The sequence below is a fragment of the Eschrichtius robustus genome, chromosome 2, assembly GCF_028021215.1.
Source record: "Eschrichtius robustus isolate mEscRob2 chromosome 2, mEscRob2.pri, whole genome shotgun sequence".
Lineage (NCBI taxonomy): Eukaryota > Metazoa > Chordata > Mammalia > Artiodactyla > Eschrichtiidae > Eschrichtius > Eschrichtius robustus.
Window position 1 is genome coordinate 174,939,384 of NC_090825.1, and position 20,648 is coordinate 174,960,031.

The window sequence follows — 20,648 nt, forward strand, 5'->3', positions numbered from 1 at the left end:
CTCTGTGTATTAAGGTTTGAGATTGGGGTATATTTCCTTTTATAACACTAGGGGTGGTTTTCTTTTTTCAAAAAAATGTATTTCTTATTGCAAGCCATGTCAAAATAAATTTGGAAGTTGGTAGAATATGTTTACACGCATGTGTGTGTATCAGGGTCTCCCCCCTCCACTCAGCCCAGTGACATCGGGGTGGGTCCGTCTCCGGGGGGCGATCCTGGGCACTGCGGCCCCATCCCCTCTATGCCAGGAGCCGCCCCAGTGTGACAACCATGATGTCCCCAAACATGGCCCAGTGTCCCCTGGGGTCAGGATCACCCCAGGTGAGAACTGCCAGCATAGACAGGTAGATGAGCAGAGATCAACGGCGCTGGGCTGGCCCTAGTTCCTACTCAGCACCTCCGTCACTAAGTGCCCTAAATTCTCACCATCTCTTCTCCTCTGTGTTGCTTGTTCTCGGTGGGTGGTCATTTCCACGGCATGTGCATCTCTTACACGTGAGCTGATTCTGACGGGCAACACTGCCTTTCTCATACAGTTAATACTTGTGTCCCCCAGGTACCCTGACACAGGCCATCCGCAATTTTGCCAAGAGCTTGGAAGGCTGGTTGACGAACGCCATGAGCGACTTCCCACAGCAGGTCATCCAGACCAAGGTAACGGTCGGGGTTGGGGTCTGGGCCTCCAGACCACGCTGGGGTGGTGGGGGGAGGGCAGAGGCTACAGCCTGGGGCCCCCTCGGGCCCTGCTGTGCTGTGAAGGGAGGGGGCTCCTGTCCCTCTGCCCCCAGGGAACTTGAGGACCGTTGGGCCCCAGAGAAAGGGGGCTGCTCCTGTGTGTCCTGAGGGTAAGTGGTCCTTCCAGGAAGGCCCAGGGCTGCTGCTGGTGGAGGACAGGTGCTGGCTGGGAGCGCCCGACAGAAGATGTCTTTGCTGGGGTACTTTTGGGTTGATTCAGAGCAGATCAAATGTTTCTCTGCTCATCATAGGAAGGGGATTTAATCTCCTTGTGGTCACCCTTATTGCTAGCATCTTGGCCACAGATCAGAATGTAAAACATGGCCATCAGGCCTACTTGTGGAAAAGAGATGATCCCGTTCCCTTCTCGAGAGCATTCTTACGGCCTCACACAGGCGGGGCCAGATCTGGGCATCCCGTCTGCCTGCTCCCCACAACCTGGAACTGGTTGGTTAGGCCAGTGAGTCTAAAACGTCGGGATGCTTAGGAATCGCCTGGGTAGCTGTTCAAAACTGCAGATTTCCAGGCCACACCCCACAACGTCTGATCCAGTGGTGCCTGGGAATCGGTATTTTTACCGTCCCTCCCAGAGAGCCAGAGGAATCCTAGAAGCCAGGGCCTGGCCGTGCTGTCCTGAATTCTACCTCACCTGTGCTGTGGCGTCTGCTGTAGATGCCACTCCATGCGTTGGTGATGCCCGTGTCCCTCACTGATTCTTGATTTTGGGGTCTCTGAGACTGTCCGGAGGGCGGGTCCCTCTCCCCTGCCAGAACAGCTCTCTCCCGCTCCCTCCGCCGCCACGCCCCTGAGACGAGAGACAGGCTTACCCTCACACCTTCCTGGGCCCCAGGTCGGCGTGGTCGGCGCCTTCGCGCAGACCCTGCGGCGCTACACGTCGCTCAACCACCTGGCGCAGGCCGCCCGGGCAGTGCTGCAGAACACCGCGCAGATCAGCCAGATGCTGAGCGATCTCAACCGCGTGGACTTCGCCAACGTGCAGGTGACTCTCCCGCGCGCCTCCCCGCGGCCTGGGACCGGGGCACGCGGGCCCGGCTTCCACCCGCTAGGAAAATGCGCAGACCCACCAAACTCAGCCTACCGCAAAACCGGCACCGCACCCGGGCCTGGCCCACGCTTCTGTTGCATGGAAAGGGTCGGGGTTGAAGCGCCCACAGTCCTCGGGGACCCCCGGGCTCCACTCCGTGATCGTCCGCCTGGCCTCCAGGCTCTGGGACAACACCTTGGTCCATTTTCATTAAAAATTTGCCTTCCCACCGCCACGTTCACGGCTCTCTCCTCTGGGCTTAGGAAAGTGCAGCCGCCGTCAGGGGAGTCCTGCTGCTGTGTTTACGTCTAGTGTAGGCCCTGAGTTTATCCACCGAATAAACAAAAACACACACACAGAGGAGTGGCCACTTAGAAATAACACAACGTGAAGACGTGGTACAGCCTGGGCCTCGGATGCAGGGAGCCTGGATTTAGGCCCTTGGAAGCCGGGCAGGCTCCCTCTGGATGGCCATCCGTCTCTGCCCCACGAAGCGGGTGCCGAGCTCGCAGTTGGAAAAGCTCGAGAGCAGCAGGTGTCTGTGCCTGTGTGTGTCCGGCCTAGGGCCACGCCCGGGAGATGTCGCTGTCCCTCCGTCCTGACCCGGCCCTCGCCTGCCCGCGCCCTACAGGAGCAGGCCTCGTGGGTGTGCCAGTGCGAGGAGGGCGTGGTGCAGCGTCTGGAGCAGGACTTCAAGCTGACCCTGCAGCAGCAGAGCTCCCTGGACCAGTGGGCCAGCTGGCTGGACAACGTAGTCACCCAGGTGCTGAAGCAGCACGCGGGCAGCCCCAGCTTCCCGAAGGCTGCCCGGCAGTTCCTGCTGAAATGGTCCTTCTACAGGTAGGTGTGCCCTTGATCTCCCAGAGAGCTCCAGGGCGGGTGGGGGCAGGCCTGGGGGGAGGCCAAGGCCCACAGACGCAGACCATCCCGTGGGCCTCACTCCTGGGGGCTCCCGGGGGCAGACCCAGAGCCCCCTGGGGCCTAAAACTGGGTTACAAAGGCTTCTGCAGACAGAAACCGTCATCTCGGGCCTGCCTGCTGGAGAGGCACGGCAGCTCAAGCGCGAGCCTTTGTTTCTGCCCCTAGAGCATCCCCACAGAGTGAGGTAAAGGAAGAATCTAGAGAGAACAGGAGCGCAGGTGGTGGCAGGTGGGAGATGAGAACCAGGTGGGGAATCGCGGTGCGAGGGGCCAGCTAGGACAGCAACCAAGAAAACAGGATGCGACATGAGCCTTTATCCCCTCACTGCCAAGTGCAAGCAGGGGGCAGAGACGGGCGTCGGCTCCCCACGCGATGGTCCTGGGTGAGGGTTAGGTGGACATGTTTTAAAACGATGTATGTAACTGTATTATAGTGAATTAGGTGTGTGTGTGTGTGAATGTAAGGAGATTTATTTCAGGGAACAGGCAGGCGTGATTGCGGGGCCAGCACGTCCGAAGTCCGTAGCAGGGGCTGGCGGGCTGGACGCTCAAGCGGGGGAGCAGACGCCACCGTCCGCAGGCGGGGACCCCTTCCTCCTCAGGGAAACCGCAGTTTTGCTCCCAAGGGCCCTCTGCTGACTAGGTGAGGCCCACCCCCAGTGTGGAGGCTGAGCTTCTCCACCTCAAGTCGAGGGATGGTGGACGGGAACCATGGCGACGCCTAGACTAATGTTTGACTGAATCACTGCCCATCACTGACACACAAAACTAACCGTCACAGAAAGTAAACGTGAGAGAGAAAAACATATGGAGAGAGAAGAAAGAATGTGAGAAAGAGAACCCATGCAAGAAAACCAAGAGAGGAAGAAAAAGACATGAAAGGATCCAGCCCGGCAGTTTACTCTCCAGCTGATAGGAGCGGTGCGGTCAGGGTCCCGAGGGAAAGCTGTTCCCACGCCGCACTTCTCCCCTGGGCGAACGGGAGCGGGGAACCCTGCCTGGCTGCGGGAGGACCCGGCCCAGAAGACGTGGGCTGTGCTCACCCAGAGAAGCCCTGTGGCGGCGTTCCGGTCCCAATCAGCGATAAACCCGTGGAAATGGAGCGTTTTGTTAAACGGAGGCAGTTAACCAGGAAGACGGTCAGCTGTTCTCTGCCCGCAGGCCGTGCAGGACAGCCCGTCAGCCAGCTGTGGCCCAGGGCTCAGGTCGCCGTCCACCTGGCTGTGCAGATGAATGTTATTGGCGCGAGGCCAGGCCCACTCGTTTACAGATCCTTAGCAGCGTTGAGGAGTGGCGAGCAGGAGACTATTTACTGTCTGGCTCTTATCGGAGAGTTTCCTGACCCCTCGGCCAGCTGTGGCCCAGTCACTCCCTGTCCCCAGCGCCGTCCTCGTGCTCTGCCCTGGCCTGCTGGCCTCAGGGCCTCTGCACTGCCCTCCCCTGCCTGGAACATCCTTCCCCAGGGAGCCCTGTGGCCCAATCATCCTCAGAGAAGCCTGCAGACCTCCCGAGTGAAGTAGCGTTCCCCTTCCCGTCCTCTGTCCCCTGCGCCTGGATTTTCTCCCATTGCCTGTCACCCCGTTCTCTGTTGGCTTGTCTGTTGCCCGTCTCCTCGACGATCACCCATGTCTCCTCCAGAGCCGGGACGTCGCCCTTGTTCCCTGCTGCTCCTCAGCCTCCGAATGTTGAGTGATGAATGAACGAGAAAGGGATTGTAAGCCTGATTGACCACGTGGCTCAGCTGTGGACTTACACCCCATCACCACAGAGGGAACAGGATTTAGTCAAAAAGTGCGATAAAGCAACGCCGGGGTGATGGGGGAGGAACGGAGTCGGTGGCTGCAGAGAAAGCCGGTGGGGACTCAGACCCCGCCCCCGTGGCCGGAAGTCGTGACCTGAGGAATCGGGACCCGCAGGGTGACCCCGTGACTTACACTGCAGAGATGAGAACCCAGCTGAGGCTTGAAAGCGGCCGCGGCCTCCGTGAGAGGGGGCTGCCTTTCTCTGTAACGACAGAGGCCCCACCTGACTCCAGCTTGTTGAGTTTAAGGGACTTGTCTCTGTAGCGTCCACCAGCAAATGGACAGCAGTGGGCAGAGGCCAGGCTCGAGTCCGGCTTCTCCCAGTGGAGTTTCACTGATGTTCCCACCGCAGGAAGTTGCAAGCCCGTTTGGAGAACCCAAAACAGACCAAGGTGACCATGGAGACGGTTCAGAAAAGCCTCTCGAGCCAAAGCTTCAAACCAGACGCTGAGGCATGGGGGGTGCCGGGTACCAGCGCCCGATCCACGGGGTCCTTCAGGGAAGGGTGCCGGGTACCCCCCTGGGTGGGCACAGAGTGGGAGGGTGACTCGAAGCATTCGGGCCTGGGGTCTCCTGTTAGAGCAGCGGCACCATAGGCCATATTTGAACACTTTGAAATGCAAGCAGCTTCGTTCCAGGCCTGTGTTATCGGCAGCAACATGAAAACCAGGCGTGGGGAAGGGAGGGTGGGAGGGGGTGAGGGGTCCCTTCCCAGGGACCCGTGGTCTGTGTTCACTCGCTTACCTTTAGGGGGTCAGCCATACAGAGCCAAAGGAGCTTCTGAGCAGGAAACGCATCCCGAACCCCGAGCCTGTTCCCTGTGCCCACGTACGCGGCCTTTGTGTTCGTTCTTTGTGAACGTTCTTCAGGTGACCTTTGCTTCCTGAAGTGCTCATTTGGACACAGGCAGGCACCACCCGGGTCCCCTCCTTGGTTGCCCTTCCAGGGCATCTCGAAGCCACAGCCGGCTGGAGCCAGCTCTCCTTTTCCACTGCTGAACCAAAATGCCGTCAGAGCGTGTCTGCACACTGGCCTGGGAAGATGCGAGAAGAATCAAGTAAACTGATTTGTTGTTGGCTGTCTTTGCTGACTCGCCCGTACGCCCCATTGCTAACACGCAAGCAGCAGCAGTTTCAACCGGTTAAAAGATAAACTGAGGCTTGTTAAACTTTCAAAAGACTCTTTGAGGGACTTCCCTGGTGGCGCAGCGGTTAAGGATCCACCTGCCAATGCAGGGGACACGGGTTCAAGCCCTGCTCCGGGAAGATCCCACAGGCTGCGGAGCACCTAAGCCCGTGCACCACAACTACCGAGCCCACGCTCCGGAGCCTGTGCGCCACAACTACTGAAGCCCGCGTGCCTAGAGCCCGTGCTCCGCAACAAGAGAAGCCACCGCAATGAGAAGCCTGAGCACCGACTGCAACGAAGACCCAACGCAGCCAAAATTAAAGAAATAAATAAAAAGATCCTTTGAGCAAACATCGCTTTGAAAGCCAAAGTGGTTAACAGCCTCCCTGGACAGGAGCAGGGGGAGAGGTGTTTACACAGAAGGAAATGATTTGATGGCTGCAGCTTGGGTGCTCTGACTGATCCGCCCGGGTTCTGGATGCTTGGACTCCAGGGCAGCAGGGCCACCCCGGGGCAACGCCCCCTGTTTCCTGTCTTGTCCCTTCCTGTTTCTTTTCTCGCTACCACAGCGATTAGACGTCACTGAGAGTAGGTGAGTTCTGAGCTGGAGCGTCCAGGTGTTTGGGACCACGTGGCAGATGCACTTATAGGCCAGGGTTTTTGGTCGGGTACCACGTTAAATAATTCCTTTAGATCAGCGCTCGCTTTCTCTGGAAAGAATCAGATAGTAGATCTTTTTGAGGGATAAAGTTTTCCAGGCACACAGCACATCAACGACAGGCACAGCCAATAAAACTTTATTTATGGACGCTGCAGTGTGAATTTCAGGTACTTTCCATGTGTCGTGAAATACAATTCTTTTGACCTTTTTTGCCAACCATTCAAAACGGTAAAAACCATTCTTGGCTGGCAGGCTGGATCTGGTCTGGCTTGGGCCGCAGTTTGCCAACCCCTGCTTTGGATGAAAGAGGCAAAGGCACCCTGAACTTGAATCTCGTTTTTAGGCGCCTAAAGCTGCTGGCTAAGGATGGGGAGGATGGGAAAGGCCGCGGGGTGGTCTGGGAGGCTGGCAGGCCCCTCGCAGGCCGGCTCGGGGCTGGAGGGGAGCCTGGCGTCCCGGAGGTGCCAGCCCGTGTCTGCCGCCTCAGCTCCATGGTGATCCGCGACCTCACGCTGCGCAGCGCCGCCAGCTTCGGCTCCTTCCACCTCATCCGGCTGCTCTACGACGAGTACATGTTCTACCTGGTGGAGCACCGCGTCGCCGAGGCCACTGGGGAGACGCCCATTGCCGTGATGGGAGAGGTGAGCGCCGCGGGAGGAGAGGGCCGGCCTCGGGGCCCAAGAGAACACACTCGTGGGGGCGGGCGGCGGGTGGGAAAAAGCTCGCCTGCCCAAGCGGGACAGGCCCTGGCTCCTCTGTCCCCTACTCACGTGACCCGGGCAGGATTTCCGCCTCGTTGTGGTAAAATACACAGAACGTAAAATTTACCTTTTTAACCATCTCAGAGGAAACAGTTCAGTGGCATTTAGTACATTCACAGCGTTGTGAAACCACCACCTATCTTGTTCCAGAACATTCCATCACCCCAAAAGAAAACCCCACCCCCTTGGCAGTAACCCCCCCAGCCCCTGGCAACCGTGAATCCACTCTCTGTCTCTGTGGATCTGCCTGTTCTGGACCTTTCCCATCAATGGAATCACACCCTGTGTGTCCTTCTGTGTCTGGCTTCTGTCACTGAGCATCGCGTTCTCAAGGTCCGTCCACGTGGTAGCGAGTGTCGGTGCTTCTGTCCTTCTTATGGCCAGATACTGTTTGATTGCACGGATATGCACCACCTTGCTGACCCATCACCTGTTGATAGATGGGCTGTTTCCACCCTTTGGCTGGTGTGAATCGTGCTGCTCTGAGCATTCATGTACACAATTTGTTTGAACACCTGTTTCCGTTCTTTGGGGTATAGACCGAGGAGCAGAATTGCTGGGTCACGACAGGGTTGTTTCAAGGAAGAAAGGAGGCGACACTTGTAGAGCTTTTAGTACGTGATAAGCCCGTGATAAACAGCGGCTGTTCCTTCACTGACCACTCAGAGGCCTCGGCCCTCCAGCGGCTCCCAGGCAGGGCCCTGGAAAGTGTTAGAGGGGCCACACCCAGACACCCAGCAGCCTCAGGGCTGCTTCTCACGGCAGAAGCCCTCTCACTTACAAAGCGAAAGCCCGATTCCACTGTGGCTGAGGACATTGCTAACCTTCCCCGGCACCTGCTCTGCGGAGGGCCCTCACTCCGGGCTTCTCTCTTTCAGTTCAACGATCTTGCCTCCCTGTCGCTGACACTGCTCGATAAAGGTGGGTGTGTCTGGGCTTTCCCTCCTGTCCTGGGCCTGGTGGCGATCAGGGCGGCCCCTGGGGCGGGGACACTGGGCAGCAGCCCACTGGGGGCTCAGAGCAGAGGCCCTGCCCCTCCTGCTGGATTATGTTTAGTCCTGCTCCCTGGGTCCCTGCACACCAGGCCCCTCAGCGCAGGGCCACGGACAGGACTGGTGCCGGGGCAGGGGCTGGCGGGGTGAGGGCCTCCTGCGGCCACATCCAGAGGGGGAGCAGGGCAGGCGGGCCAGAGAGCGCCCCGCCCGGGGGCCCATCCCCTGCCCCACGGAGGTAGGGGGGCCCATCCCCTGCCCCACGGAGGTAGGGGGGCCCAACCGCCGAGGGCGACGCTGCCAGGAGCACGGCCCAGGCACGTGGGCATTGGTCGTGGGGAGGAAGGCCTCCAGGTTGACTGGGTCAACCCAGGCCCAGGCTGAGGCAGTGCCCTGCCCTGGCCCCTTCGCGCCCCGTGAAGACGTGCCCCGCGCCCCGCCCCGCCTCCGCAGATGACCTCAGCGAGGACCGTGGAGGCAGCGAGGCCCGCTCGGAGGCCCGAGGCCGGGGCGAGCCCCTGGTGAAGCGGGAGCGCGGCGACCCCAACCACCCGCTGCAGGGCGTCTAGCTGGGCCGCGCCGCCCCGGCTCCGGGTCCCAGAGCTCCGCTGCGGTAGTGCCTCCTGGACGAAGTGACCTTTACTCTGAGTGCCGGGGCCCCCGGGCCAGGGCGCCCTTAAAGGACACGCTCTCCCTCAAGAGGAAAACCGTTGCGACCATGGCCGAAGCTCAGATGGGGCGCCCAGACCCCTTTTCCTTCTTCTGACTGTTCTTTCCCCCACTGCGAACATCCGCCTCCAGAGCTGGAAGGGGCCGTGCTGAGCGAGTCGCTACCTCCACTTTGGGCATCTCCCCCTGCCAGCTGGTTCCGATTTTCACCCTGATTTGAAAAAACTCCGGCGGGTCCCGGGGAGGAAGGGATGTCCCGCAGCCGTCGGGCAGCGCCAAGCTGGCCATGTCCCCGCAGCCCCCCCTCAGGCCCTGCGGTGGCGAGAGGCCATCTCGGTCCTCGCCCTGTGGCCTCCTGCCCTGCTGGCCGCCAGGCGCCCCGTCTCTAGACCCCAAAGGGATCGGAAGCAGCTGCCAAGTGCCGCGTCCCCGGACGGCGCGCAGCCCACGGCCCCACGCGGCTCAAAGAACAAGTCACCGAGGCAGGCCCGCTCATGCCAAGACGTGGTGAGGCCTTTCAGAATCAAAGCCAGAAGCTTGATCAGCAACCAGAAGGACTGGGGATCCGTCCAGGTTCACAGCCAACGTCAAGTTAAACTGTCAGGTCTGGAATGAGCTTGTTCCAAGGGGGCCGGGAGGTCCGGGTCTCCACCGCGCCTTCCGAGGGCAGCCAGCCTGCCAAGTCTGTGCACGAACAGCCGTGCCTGAGCCCCGCTCCACAGAACCTTCCAGAACGTCTGCCTTTGAAGTAGTGATCCCAGAGCACTGTGACCCCAGCAGGTCCTCTCTTGAACTGCTCAGGGTCCACACTCTTCTCTGGGGACAAACGAATCCCAAGGGCTGTCCCAGCCCTGACCTCGAAACTCTCCGGATCTGTGTTCCTCATAACATGTTGCACCAGTAAGCTCTGTGCCAGAGTTCCGCCCCCGAAGCAGCTGCAAAGAAGAAAGACAAGCCTCTGGTCTAAGAAACATCGGCTTCTCAAATGCAATAATTTCTCCTTTTGGAAATATGTTCATACCAATAGTTTTGTGCTCTAATTGTTATTAGAACATTCCTTATGAATGTGTGTACCGCAGTATATTCAGTCCCCCATGTTGTTTTCTCATTCATGCAGAAGGTACTAATGTAAACTCACGAGGCCTTTAAAAACCCTACTTCTCGACAAGCAAGAGCGCTGTGCATCCCTGGACCCTGCAGGTGCCCGGGGAGAGCAGCAGGGAAGGACGAGAAATCTCATTTAAGAAACCAAAAGCCCGTCATGATCACAACGTGCGTGTGGTCTTAAAGTTGCAGACTCAGATGAACTCAGACAGAAAGAATGTCTTTAAAGCTACATCTCCTTTCCTGGGAGACGTTCAAGCTCACGGCTCCTGGATTGTGACGCCTGCCTCTTCTTCCACGTTTCTGCCTTACGCTCTGTCTAGTCCTTTGCCGGATTCCGCGAGGAGGAATATAAATGACAGTAAAGACACCAGCCTTCCGAGCCCGTTCCCGTTTCCCGTTGCAATAAACGCACTGAACGTGCCCGTTGTGGGTCACAATCCACACTCCAGCCTTTGCCCCGCCGCCCCCTCCAGTGGCCTTGGGGGACGCATCCCTCCCTCCCACACTCCCCTGGCCCTGGCACAGCCAGCCTGGCCAGACCTGGGCCACACGAGCCCAGGAAGGGAGGGCAGCGGTGCTTTCCTCCGGCTCTCTGGGGAATGTTCCAGAAGGAGCATTTAGCAAGGCCAGAGAGGGCAAGAAAACAACTCTCAGCCCAGGATGGGCGAGACTGTTTGTAAACAGACTAAACTGGTTCAGAGACGCAGAATAAATCCACGCTCCGGCCGCTGACGCAGCCCACTGGTTGTTTACGGGGTTTATCTGGTAAAGCGGTGCGGCCCGAACTTCAGAACCCCCTAAGAATCAGGGCGTGAGCTTCTTCTGAAATCGCCAGTTCCTGGGCCCCATCCCCAGACAGCCTGGCTCGTGGGCTTAAGGTGCAGGCCGGGCATCCATACTGTTGTGACCACCCACTCTGGGGGACCCTGACACAGGGGATTATAGGACTGTGAAGAAACCCTGCAGAGGAGAGCGATGCGCTCAGGAACCAGGAAGGGCCCACAGGTGGGAGGATGTTCCAGAAACGTGGATGCAGTTCCCCGTTAGTCACCCATAAAAGCTGCTTCTCCGGGGCCAGGCTGGTGCCCCGTGTGCCACCGGAGATGCTCAGCCTTGGCCCCAGCCCCGGCCCCTCTGTCCCGGGTGGAGGCCCTGGGGACCCCAGGTGACACTAAAATCATCCATCGCTATCCCAGGCTGGGAACTCCAGGGCCTGCGCTTGGCTTAAGGCTCTGCTGCCACCATCTTGAAATTCTTAAGAGTTTTCCACCAAAGGGCCCATGCTTTAATATAATATTGCACTGGGCCCCACAAATACTGTGGCCAATCCTGGGGAGGAACTCTCAGGACCCAAGCACGCAGGCTCCCCTCAGCCGGGTGGCCAGGCCCTGACTCCAGGCCGACTCCTCTGCCAGGCTCTGAGAACCCAGCGGAACCCAGACTCGTCCCTACCCTCGCGTGGTTCACGATTTCAGCCCAAGGCCCCCCTGAGCAGCACCAGCTCTTGCGGGGAGCAGGAGCCACCCCACCAATCTTCCCCCTTGGAGATCCCGGCCCGGGGCCAGGCGGCAGGGTCCCTGGGAGGGGAGAGCACCTTAGGGCCTGGGTGGCTGGCGAGGCTCTTGAGCACAGGAGATGCCCACGTGATTCCCGCCCCAGGAGCTGGAGAGGAGACGAGGAGGGGAGGCTGCTGAAGGCCCGTGGGCCATCGAGTCCCTCGAGTGGCCCATTGGGTAGGGCTCCGGGGCACAGGCACAGCGAAAGGGGGACCCAGTCCTACCAAGAGCCTCCAGGAGGTCCTGACCAATCACAGTGGCTTCTTGCCACTCTGGTCCATTCTTCTCTTCTTGTTGACAGTCTTCCAAGGTAGGTGTTAACCCCGCCCACCATTGTACACATGGGGAAAATGAGGCTGCTGGCTGGAATGCAAGCAAGATGGCTGGAGCCCCGGCAGCCACCTTGGACCTCGAGGTGGACATCATAAAATAAGGATGGCAAAGCAATGAGAGAGAAGGAACCTGGGTTCCTGGTGATCATTATAACCCTAATGGCCCCGAGTCAGAGTTCAATAAGCCACAGTTTGGGAGGGTTGCAGGGGGACCGATAGGTGTTGTAGCCTCCAAGAACTCTCTGGTAGCAAGAACTCTGAAGTGAGATGTGAGGCGTGCGTGCGCGCGCACACACACACACATCAGCTACAGGAATGCTAAGTAAGAACAGAGAGATTCTCCCTGGCTGGGAGTGTCACCCCCACCCCAGTTTTCCTCCCACTTTTCTGGCTGCCCCCACCCCCACCCCCTGCACCTGGGTCCTGCTCCTTCCACAACCTCCATGACCTCATCCACGTGCTGCTGACTTGCTCCACGGCTGCCCGCCCACCGCGGCTCAGAGGTTCATGGGTGCCTCGCCCTCCAAAGGGCAAGACAGGAGCTCAGCATCTGACGATCCAGACCTCCTGCCTGTATCCCCATCCCACTGTCCGGGCCAGAAACCCAGGGCCACCTGCATGTCCTCCGTCCCTCCTACCTCCTCCAGACTGCCCCTAACGTGGCCACTGGTTCCTTCCTCCTGGCCAGTCCCTGAGCCCTCCCCGCCTGGAGATGCAGCAGGGCAGCCGGGCTTGGACACTAGCTGTGCCCTCAGGTAAATTACTTAGATCAGTTTCCCCATCTGGGAAAAAAGGGTAATAAAAACACCTACCTCACAGTGTTGTTGTGAGATTTAAATATGTTGATTTATAGAAAGTACTGGAGTAAGCATTCAATAGTTTCTCAACCTTGACACCTTTGGCATTTGGGGTTGGCTAAGTCTCTGGGTTGGGGGGGGCCGTTCTGGACACTGGGGGGCGTCGAGCAGCATCCCTGGCCCAGCAGCACCCCACCCCCAGGGGCGAAGACCATGAATATCTCCAGATACTGATTGCCAAGTGTCACCTGCCCCCAGGTGAGAACCACCGGGTAATAGCATTCTCATTATTATCAGTTCTCTGCTTCTTTCACACCTTGACAACCATGTCACTTGTCACTTATCTTTTCCTCCCGTGGCCCACTTGCTGCTCTGACTTTTTTTTTTTTTTTAAGATAACATGCATGATCTTTTTTAAAAATACTTATTTATTTATTTGGCCGCACCGGGTCTTAGTTGCGGCATGTGGGATCTTCGTTGCCATGTGCGGGATCTTTAGTTGCAGTATGCGGGATCTAGTTCCCTGACCGAACCTGGGTCCCCTGCATTGAGAGCCAGAGTCTTAACCACTGGACCACTAGGGAAGTCCCTGCTCTGACTTTTTGCTCCTGGAACTCACCCCAGTGTCTCATTTCAGGCTCTTTCACCTTCATTGCTCTTCCCACCTAAACTCCACCCCACGCACACACCCCTTCCTCTTTAGCATTCATCTTAACTGACACCTCCTCCAGGAAGCCTTCCTGGAAGATCGCTAGCTAGATTAGGATCCCTTCTCCGTATTTCCTACACTATACTTTATTGTGATTGTTGGCAAATCTCTTTCTCATGAGCTCTGAGGGTGAGTAGCTCTGATCTGCCTTGCTCAATACTGTATTTCCCAAATCTTGCACAGATAAAATCAAATTCATTCAGGAGGCCACCACCACCATTTTCTGATATAATCGAAGCTGGGCTTTAGAAAGATTTATTCTGGCGTGTGGATCACACACGAAGAAAATGGAAGCAAGGGGGTCATTAGGTACTTGTGAAGACGGTACAGGCCGGGCGGGAGGTCAGAGTGTTGCAGTGGAGCTGAAGGCAGGGGAGCAGAGGCAAGAGGGCTGCTAGAGCAGCAGGCCAAGCGGCTATGAAATCAAGTCGGCGGATTTGACCCGTTTTTCTTTGTAATGGACCAGGATAGAGATAGAAAAGATCAGGAGTGTCAGTGTAATTAGCAAAGATGACTTTGGCTTTGTAACATCTCAGTATATGTTATACGATGTGTGTGTACATACACATACGGGATTGGGCTGCATGTAAAGTGTACCGAACATACATACGTATTGAAAGCCACAGTCCTAGAGACTAGTTCTCACCTATGCTGAGGTCATGGATCCCTTTGAGAATCCTCTGTGATGGACGCCTGTGGGGTTTTGCTACCGAGCATCTATCTGTTCCACCTTCTTTGGACATAACACTCCGATTCCTTCTGGGCAGTGACCCTTCTTCCCACCGTTTGAAACACCATCTGTAAGTGGGCGCTCGCACACACTGAAAGAGGCTGCTCCTGGCCGAGGGGACGGAGGGGACGGGCTTGACCTGTGAGGTGGCCCAGGGTGAGCTGGGAGGGAGACGGGGAGGGCTTCCTAGATCTTGGTGAGGACTGGGGGTTGCATCCCGGGAGTGACGGCCCATGACCTCAAAATGGACGTCAAACTCCCCTCTGTCAACCCTCTTCTGTACAACTGTTCACTGGACCCCTCCACCTAAAGGCTCTCGCTCAATGAATATCTGACCGGAGCATAAAGTGGATAGAGTCAGGGAAAGCAGGAGGGGGCAGGGATTAATAACGTGTCCTGCCATGCTGGATGCATCTGACACCTCCTCCTCAGAATCTGAATTGTGAGCTGAATATAAGACTGAAAGCAGTTGAAGTTTGAGCATTCTTGGGATGGTGGGCGGTGACCCACCGATTCCCAAGACCCACTGGAGCTGCCCCGTTTCTTCTCTTTTCTCTCTGATCTTAGGGGGATGCTCATCACTTTCCAGCAAGTTTTCCACTGGCTCATATTTGACGGAGGTGTTTTGGGGGGTTTGCAAGCAGTCTCCAAACCGATACACCCTCAGTACCCATGAGTTTTGCAGGCAGTTTCAAAAGGGAGTCTCAGGCCCCCCCTGTAGCCCTCCCAGGATAAAGAGCCCCTGTTTTAGACGCGGCGCATGCCTAGTGCTGGGAGCGTAATCAGAGCAGCCAGCAACTACCTGACCTGTTTCCCAGAAGATGCCAGGCCTCAGCTGGGGCAGAGCCTTTGAGTTTCTGCAAGTTTATTTACTTAGAAGGAGCTGAACTGCTTTTCATCCTAGAGCCCAGTTTTGATTTCATTCCTAATCCTCTGCTGCCCCCCTGTGGTCACTGTGTGACACAGCCTCTTCCTTTTCACCCGGGGAAACCAGCCAGCTCGGGATTTTGCCTAGAATGGAGGCTGTTTTGTTTACTAAAATTGCAATCATGCATGCAAAGACCACAAGCAATGGAGTGCAAGAGCTAGCTGCCTCTTTTCTCCATCTGCCTCTCCTCCTCTTCCTCAACTACTCCCTATTTATTTATCTCCCCACAAGGTATTCAGTAACTACAAAGGGAAAAGTATCAGTGGTAAACTGGCCGACACCAGTGATCTGAGTTGTAAATGGTACAAATCGACATCAGGTGCCCCCTGATAGGTTAGTCCATGTTATTTGCACCAAAAATTCATCACCTGAATTTAATCAGGAGGAAACAGCCAACAAACCCAAAATGAAAGGGCATTCTGCAAAATAGCTGGGCCGTACGCCTCACCAGTGTCATGGTGAAGGAAAAATAAGACAGAGGAATTAATCCAGACTAAAGGAAACTGAGGAGTAATGACATCGAAATGCAACAAGGAATCCTGGACTGGATCCTGAAACAGGAACAAAACACTGGCAGTCAGCAGATGAGACCTGAATAGGTTTTTACGCTAGTGAATCGTACTGCGTCAGTGTGAATTTCCTGATTTTGATCATCGTGCTGTTTACGTAAGATGTTAACATTTGGGGAAGCTGGGTGAAGGCTGTATGGAATTTCTTGGTACTATTTTTGCACCTTCTTTGTAAATTTGAATTTCTTTTTTCTTTTTTTTTTTTTTTTTAGGGTTAGGGTAAGTCTGAATTTATTTTAAATTGAAGGTTAAATCTTTTTAATTACAAATAATATAAAGTACGATCAGCATTTCCTCCTAGCTCCATACCACATTTAGCTGCTGCAGAATATGGGAGTGAGGGAAGCTAGTGCACCCAGCTCGAGTCAGGGGTCCCCCTCTTGGCCTCAGCGTCAGCCGCAATGGACACCTTGCTGTCAAGAACTTGACCCTGTGGACTGCGGGGGGAGGGGGGGGGGCGGTGGAGGTGGCGCGGGGGAGCTGCCGAGCAGAGGAGGCCAGGAACTGTAGCTGATTAATATCTGGCTCCTCACCCTCTGCGTGGGGCTGGGCACAGAGCAGATACTTCACAGGGCCGGCTCCCTGCCCACGATGGGAAGATGAGAACAGAACTACAGCTGTGAAAGCCCTTTTTCCTGGGCCCAACTACAGAAGCTGTTTTCCAACTTGGCTGTAGAGAAGGAAGTTCCCAGTTCTCAGAGCTCAGCCCGGGCTCGGTGGGTTGGGGGGGGGTCCTCAGACTTGTCTCCTGATGAGCCGAGGAGGAAGCAGGCAGCAGAGAGGTCAGATGGTCAAGGGAAACCATCTGGATCCCTCCATTTCCCACTTCCGACCCTTGTCTTGGGAAAAACCTCAAACTCCTCCGAGAACTGTGTGGCCTACGAGGCCCTGCATGGCCCCTCGCTCACTCTGCCCTGGCCACACTGAGCTCCTCACTGTTCTCCAGCTCAGCAAGGTGGTTCCTGCCTCAGGACCTTTGCACTCACTGTTCTGTCTAGAGTGCTTCTCCTGCAGGTCTTCTACTAGAATGTCATGTAGAACAGTGTGCCAGGCACAGTAGGTGTGGTGGATATATACTGCTGTGTAACAAATATTCCTAAACTTAATGGCTTGGCTCATAACAGCAACTATCATTTATCTTTCATGGGGGTGAGAAACAGGAAGGGCCAGGCTGGGCAGGTCTCTCCCTGGGCTTTGCCTTTCAGTGTCTGTTTCAGCTTCCTTATAGAATGGCAGCCTCAGGGCGGGTGGACAGCTTCCATGACGGCTGAAGGCTTTTAGGGCAACTGTTCCAGCAAAGCAGGCAGAAGTTGCATCCTCTGTCCCTGTCATGACCCAGCCTCGTAAGTCACATGCTGTCATTTCCACGGACTCCACCAGTCCGTGGAAATGGACCAGTAACCAGCCACTCCCATTCATGGGAAACAGAGCCCTCACCTCTTTTTTTTTTTAATTGAAGTGTAGTTGATTAACAATGTTGTTAACTTCTGCTGTACAACAAAGTGATTCAGTTATATACATATATATATATATATATATACATACATACATTCTTTTTCATATTCTTTTCCATTGTGGTTTATCACAGGATACTAAATACAGTTCCCAGTAGGACTTTGTTGTTTATCCATCCTATACTTAATAGTTTGCATCTGCTAATCCCAAACTCCTAATCCATCCTTCCCCCGCCTCCCCTCCCCTTTGGCAACCAGAAGTCTGTTCTCTTATGTCTGTGAGTCTGTTTCTGCTTCGTAGATAAGTTCATTTGTGTCATGTTTTAGATTCCACATATAAGTGATACCAGATGGCATTTGAGACCTCACCTCTTGATGGGAAGAGGGTCAAAGAATTTGGGGCCGTTTTAAAACCACCACAGTAGGTAATCAACAAATATTTGTTTAATAAGTAAATGTTGAGGACTTCCCTGGTGGCGCAGTGGTTGAGAATCTGCCTGCCAATGCAGGGGACACGGGTTCAATCCCTGGTCTGGGAAGATTCCACATGCCGCAGAGCAACTAAGCCCGTGCGCCACAACTACTGAGCCCGCGCAGTCTAGGGCCCACGTGCCGCAACTACTGAGCCCATGCGCTGCAACGAGAAGCCACCACAATGAGAAGCCCGCACACAGCAATGAAGACCCAGCGCAGCCAAAAAAAAAACAAAAACAAAGACGTTGACTAAATGAATGTGTTAGAGGAGACCAGATAAAGAAAGCAAAGGAACAACTAAAGGGCACAATATTGGCAGCCTCGGCACTGGGATAAGAATTGTGAAACCAAGGGAAATTGAGTCGGCTCGTCAGGCTGATGGGTTTAGCATCTCCCCATGTCCCTTAAAAAACCACAACTGGATTATATTTAGCAAGCGGTGACATGTTGCTGGGAGTTTCCCAATGTGTGGGATGGATGTGGTGTATGAAATGACTTTTGGAGACATGCAGACAGGGCATTAAATGACAAGGAATCTCGTGGATTAGAGTTACCCCATTTTCAATTCTCTTTCACTCCTCATCGTGTTTTCAGTTGAGTGATAATGTGCCTTTAATATGCCTCCAATACTTTGCTAATCTCTCTTTGCACTGAAAAAAAAAAGAAAAAAAAAAGCAGGCTTGGGGCACAGCACCTTGGCAGGCAATAGTATCTACCCAGAATTTTAAAACATTGTTTTGTTTTCATGTTTATCTCCTATTCGTGATAAACAGTTATCTCCTATTCGTGGCTTAGTGGTTTTCTACTTGAAATGGTGATATACAGTACCTATTTAATGTAAACTTAAACTAATAAGACTTACTCAAGAGAAGTTATAGATAACGAAATGTACTGAATAGAGTGATACCAATAAGCTAGAAATGAGAAAACCTAAGTCTACACACTGCAGGTGACCAACAGTGACATTCTAGCTATTCCTGAAGAATTTCTAACCAAGCTCTGTGGCCTGTGCCTTCAGCCTGGAGGCGAAATCCAGGGTAGCAAAATCAGGTGTCTATTGGGTATCTTGCTAAATTGCAGACTCTGATTCAGGTCTGGGTTGGGGCCTGGGAATCTGTATTTTCAACAGATTTCCAGGTGATACTGATGCTGTTTTGGGGGCTGCAGCAAGAAAGAAGCAGGCTCCAGAAAAAAAAAAAAAAAATCTAGTGTGCTACCGCACACCTCTGCTCAACTCTGGTTAGTGACACTCACATTGGTAGCTTGAAATCGGCCATAGTTGAAGTATACTTATACCAAGAAAATCAGCACTACAAGCCAGGGTCCAATTTATTGTTTTATTGTCTTCAAGACTTAAAGTGATGGGAAAATAGTAAAATTTACAATAAACTATACACACACAGGCACACATATAAACACAGACAGAAACACACATTCTCCCCCCCAGAGAAGCAGCTGTTGTTAAACATTCACCACACCCCATTGGTTGTACAGAAATGTATAGAACAACCATGTAAATACATGTGTCCTAGATTAGAGGTTGGCACACTTCTATAAAGCCTCAAAGAGTAAATATTTTAAGTTTGTTGGCCCGACAGTCCGTTAAAAGGGCTCAGCTCTGTTTCTGCAGCTCAAAAGCAGCCATAGACATTATGTCAATAACTAAGTATGGCTGTTTTCAAATAAATCTATATTTATGGACACAGAAATTTAAATTCCATACAATTTTCACATGTCATGAGCAATTATTCTTCTTTTGGCTTTCTCCCAATAATTAAAAATGTGGCCCACAGGCTATAGGACCTCCTCCTCCAGATCATACTGGAGCAGGAGGAGTGAAGCTGGGACTCAAACAGGAAAAAAAGGGACACAAAGTCCCAAGCAGAGGGATCAGCCAGTGCAAAGATCCTGAGGCTGGAAGGGGTTTAGTGAGCTCCAAGGACACAGAAAGACCATATGGCTGAACTGCAACGAGCAAGGGCAAGCATGGCAGCAAAAAACGGGGGCTTTGTAAGCCTGAACAAGAGGCTTAGAATTTATTCCAAGATCAGTAGAAAGCCCTTCGGAAGCATTGAGGAAAGATGTGCCCTTGATCTAACTCACATTTTTAAAAGATTCCTCTGTGTGCTGCTTATTTCATAAGAATGAAAGGAAAGAGAGCAGAGAGAGAAAGATGCTATCGGGTTTTCCAGGAGAGATGAGAATGGTCTGGCCTGGGGTAGGGATAGAGAGCCCTGCTGGGGAGAACGGGCGGATCTGGGCTCTATTTAGGAGATGAGGCAGGGCCCGCGGGATGTTGCGTAGCAGGTGAGTCACGAATGAGCCCAGGGAGTCCAATATTCTCCCCTCAGTCCTGGAGGGGGAGGGGGGAGGGGGAGGGGAGAGGGGAGGGGGAGGGAGAGGTCATCAGCCCATGTGATCGATGAAGACACTCGGTGAGGCTCGGTGCCAGGCGCTGTTCAGTACGGGGCCTCAGGGGCCAGTCGTCCTGGAGCTCCCATTCTGATGGCTCTGTGAGGTCAAGTCCCGGATCAACACCTGTGCCCCGCCCCGCCATGAACCTTCCCTTTGGCCAGTGATCCTCAACCTCTGACCTCTACTCCCCCCAACCATCCCCCACCTCTCCACGTGGCCTCAGAAAGTTTGCCTAAAGTACTGGTCCCTTAGAAGGGGAAACTTGAGGCCTGGGGTGACACGAGGCGCCCCACGACCACCTACAGGCCTCCCTCCGGGCCTCGGGACTGCGGCACGTGGAAAGCACCCCCACCCCGCCCCGACCCAGGGATCTACCTAGGAGAAGGCGTCAGTCGCGGCGCCCTCCACGGTTCAAGCTCCCACCGAGGGTGCGAGGCCGGAAAACAAGCGGAAAGCAGCAGCGTGAAGACCCACTCCAGGCGCGCAGCCGCAGGGAACGCAGGTTCCCACATTGCCCGCGGCGCGCGCGAGGCCCACTACGCGTGCGCCCTGCCCTGCCCACGCCCCCTCGGTCGGCGGGAAAAGGAGGCGGGGGCGGTTAATGCGCAGGCGCGTGCTCCGAGCTTGGCCCGGCTCGGACCCAGATCCCGAGAGCTTCTCCGCGCCGGGCTCCGCGCGCAGCCGCTAACTGCCCGCTTTGCTCGGAGTCGACTTGGCAAGTGCGCACGCGCGGGAGTTTCTGGCAGAAGGCAGACGAGCCCGGGCCGGCGCGGGGCCTTGTGGGAGGGCTTAAGGAAGTAAAATGGCGGACCTGGCGAACGAAGGTAGGGGAGGTGCCGTCGGGGGCCAGCCAGCGGCCAGGGAA

General features: G+C 55.2%; 2 protein-coding genes and 1 long non-coding RNA gene across 16 annotated transcripts in view; 2 read left to right on the forward strand and 1 right to left on the reverse strand.

Annotated features, from left to right (window-relative positions):
• RFX2 (regulatory factor X2) overlaps positions 1 to 10,551 on the forward strand; it is a 97,163-nt gene extending 86,612 nt beyond the window's left edge. For 5 of the 9 annotated variants that reach the window (XM_068537162.1, XM_068537166.1, XM_068537164.1 and 2 more), the window contains 5 exons: positions 556 to 653; positions 1,585 to 1,734; positions 2,411 to 2,619; positions 6,778 to 6,931; positions 7,930 to 8,288. In XM_068537162.1, the coding sequence (XP_068393263.1) occupies positions 556 to 653; positions 1,585 to 1,734; positions 2,411 to 2,619; positions 6,778 to 6,931; positions 7,930 to 8,193 (875 nt within the window). In that variant the 3' untranslated portion in view covers positions 8,194 to 8,288. Of the gene's footprint in view, positions 1 to 555; positions 654 to 1,584; positions 1,735 to 2,410; positions 2,620 to 3,480; positions 3,560 to 6,777; positions 6,932 to 7,929; positions 8,289 to 8,496 lie in introns of those variants that run through there. The other 4 variants (XM_068537167.1, XM_068537169.1, XM_068537168.1 and 1 more) reach the window with 3 other exon arrangements.
• An 8,135-nt stretch (positions 10,552 to 18,686) lies between these two features.
• LOC137760151 (uncharacterized) lies at positions 18,687 to 20,560 on the reverse strand. The gene is made up of 2 exons (XR_011073244.1): positions 20,159 to 20,560; positions 18,687 to 19,879 (listed from the first exon to the last, which is right to left on the reverse strand). It is a non-coding gene; the product is annotated as an uncharacterized lncRNA (long non-coding RNA).
• RANBP3 (RAN binding protein 3) overlaps positions 20,411 to 20,648 on the forward strand; it is a 54,011-nt gene continuing 53,773 nt past the window's right edge. For 3 of the 6 annotated variants that reach the window (XM_068537171.1, XM_068537172.1, XM_068537175.1), the window contains exon 1: positions 20,412 to 20,607. In XM_068537171.1, coding sequence (XP_068393272.1) covers positions 20,586 to 20,607 — 22 coding nt within the window. In that variant the 5' untranslated portion in view covers positions 20,412 to 20,585. Of the gene's footprint in view, positions 20,608 to 20,648 lie in introns of all 6 variants that reach the window. The other 3 variants (XM_068537176.1, XM_068537177.1, XM_068537173.1) reach the window with 2 other exon arrangements.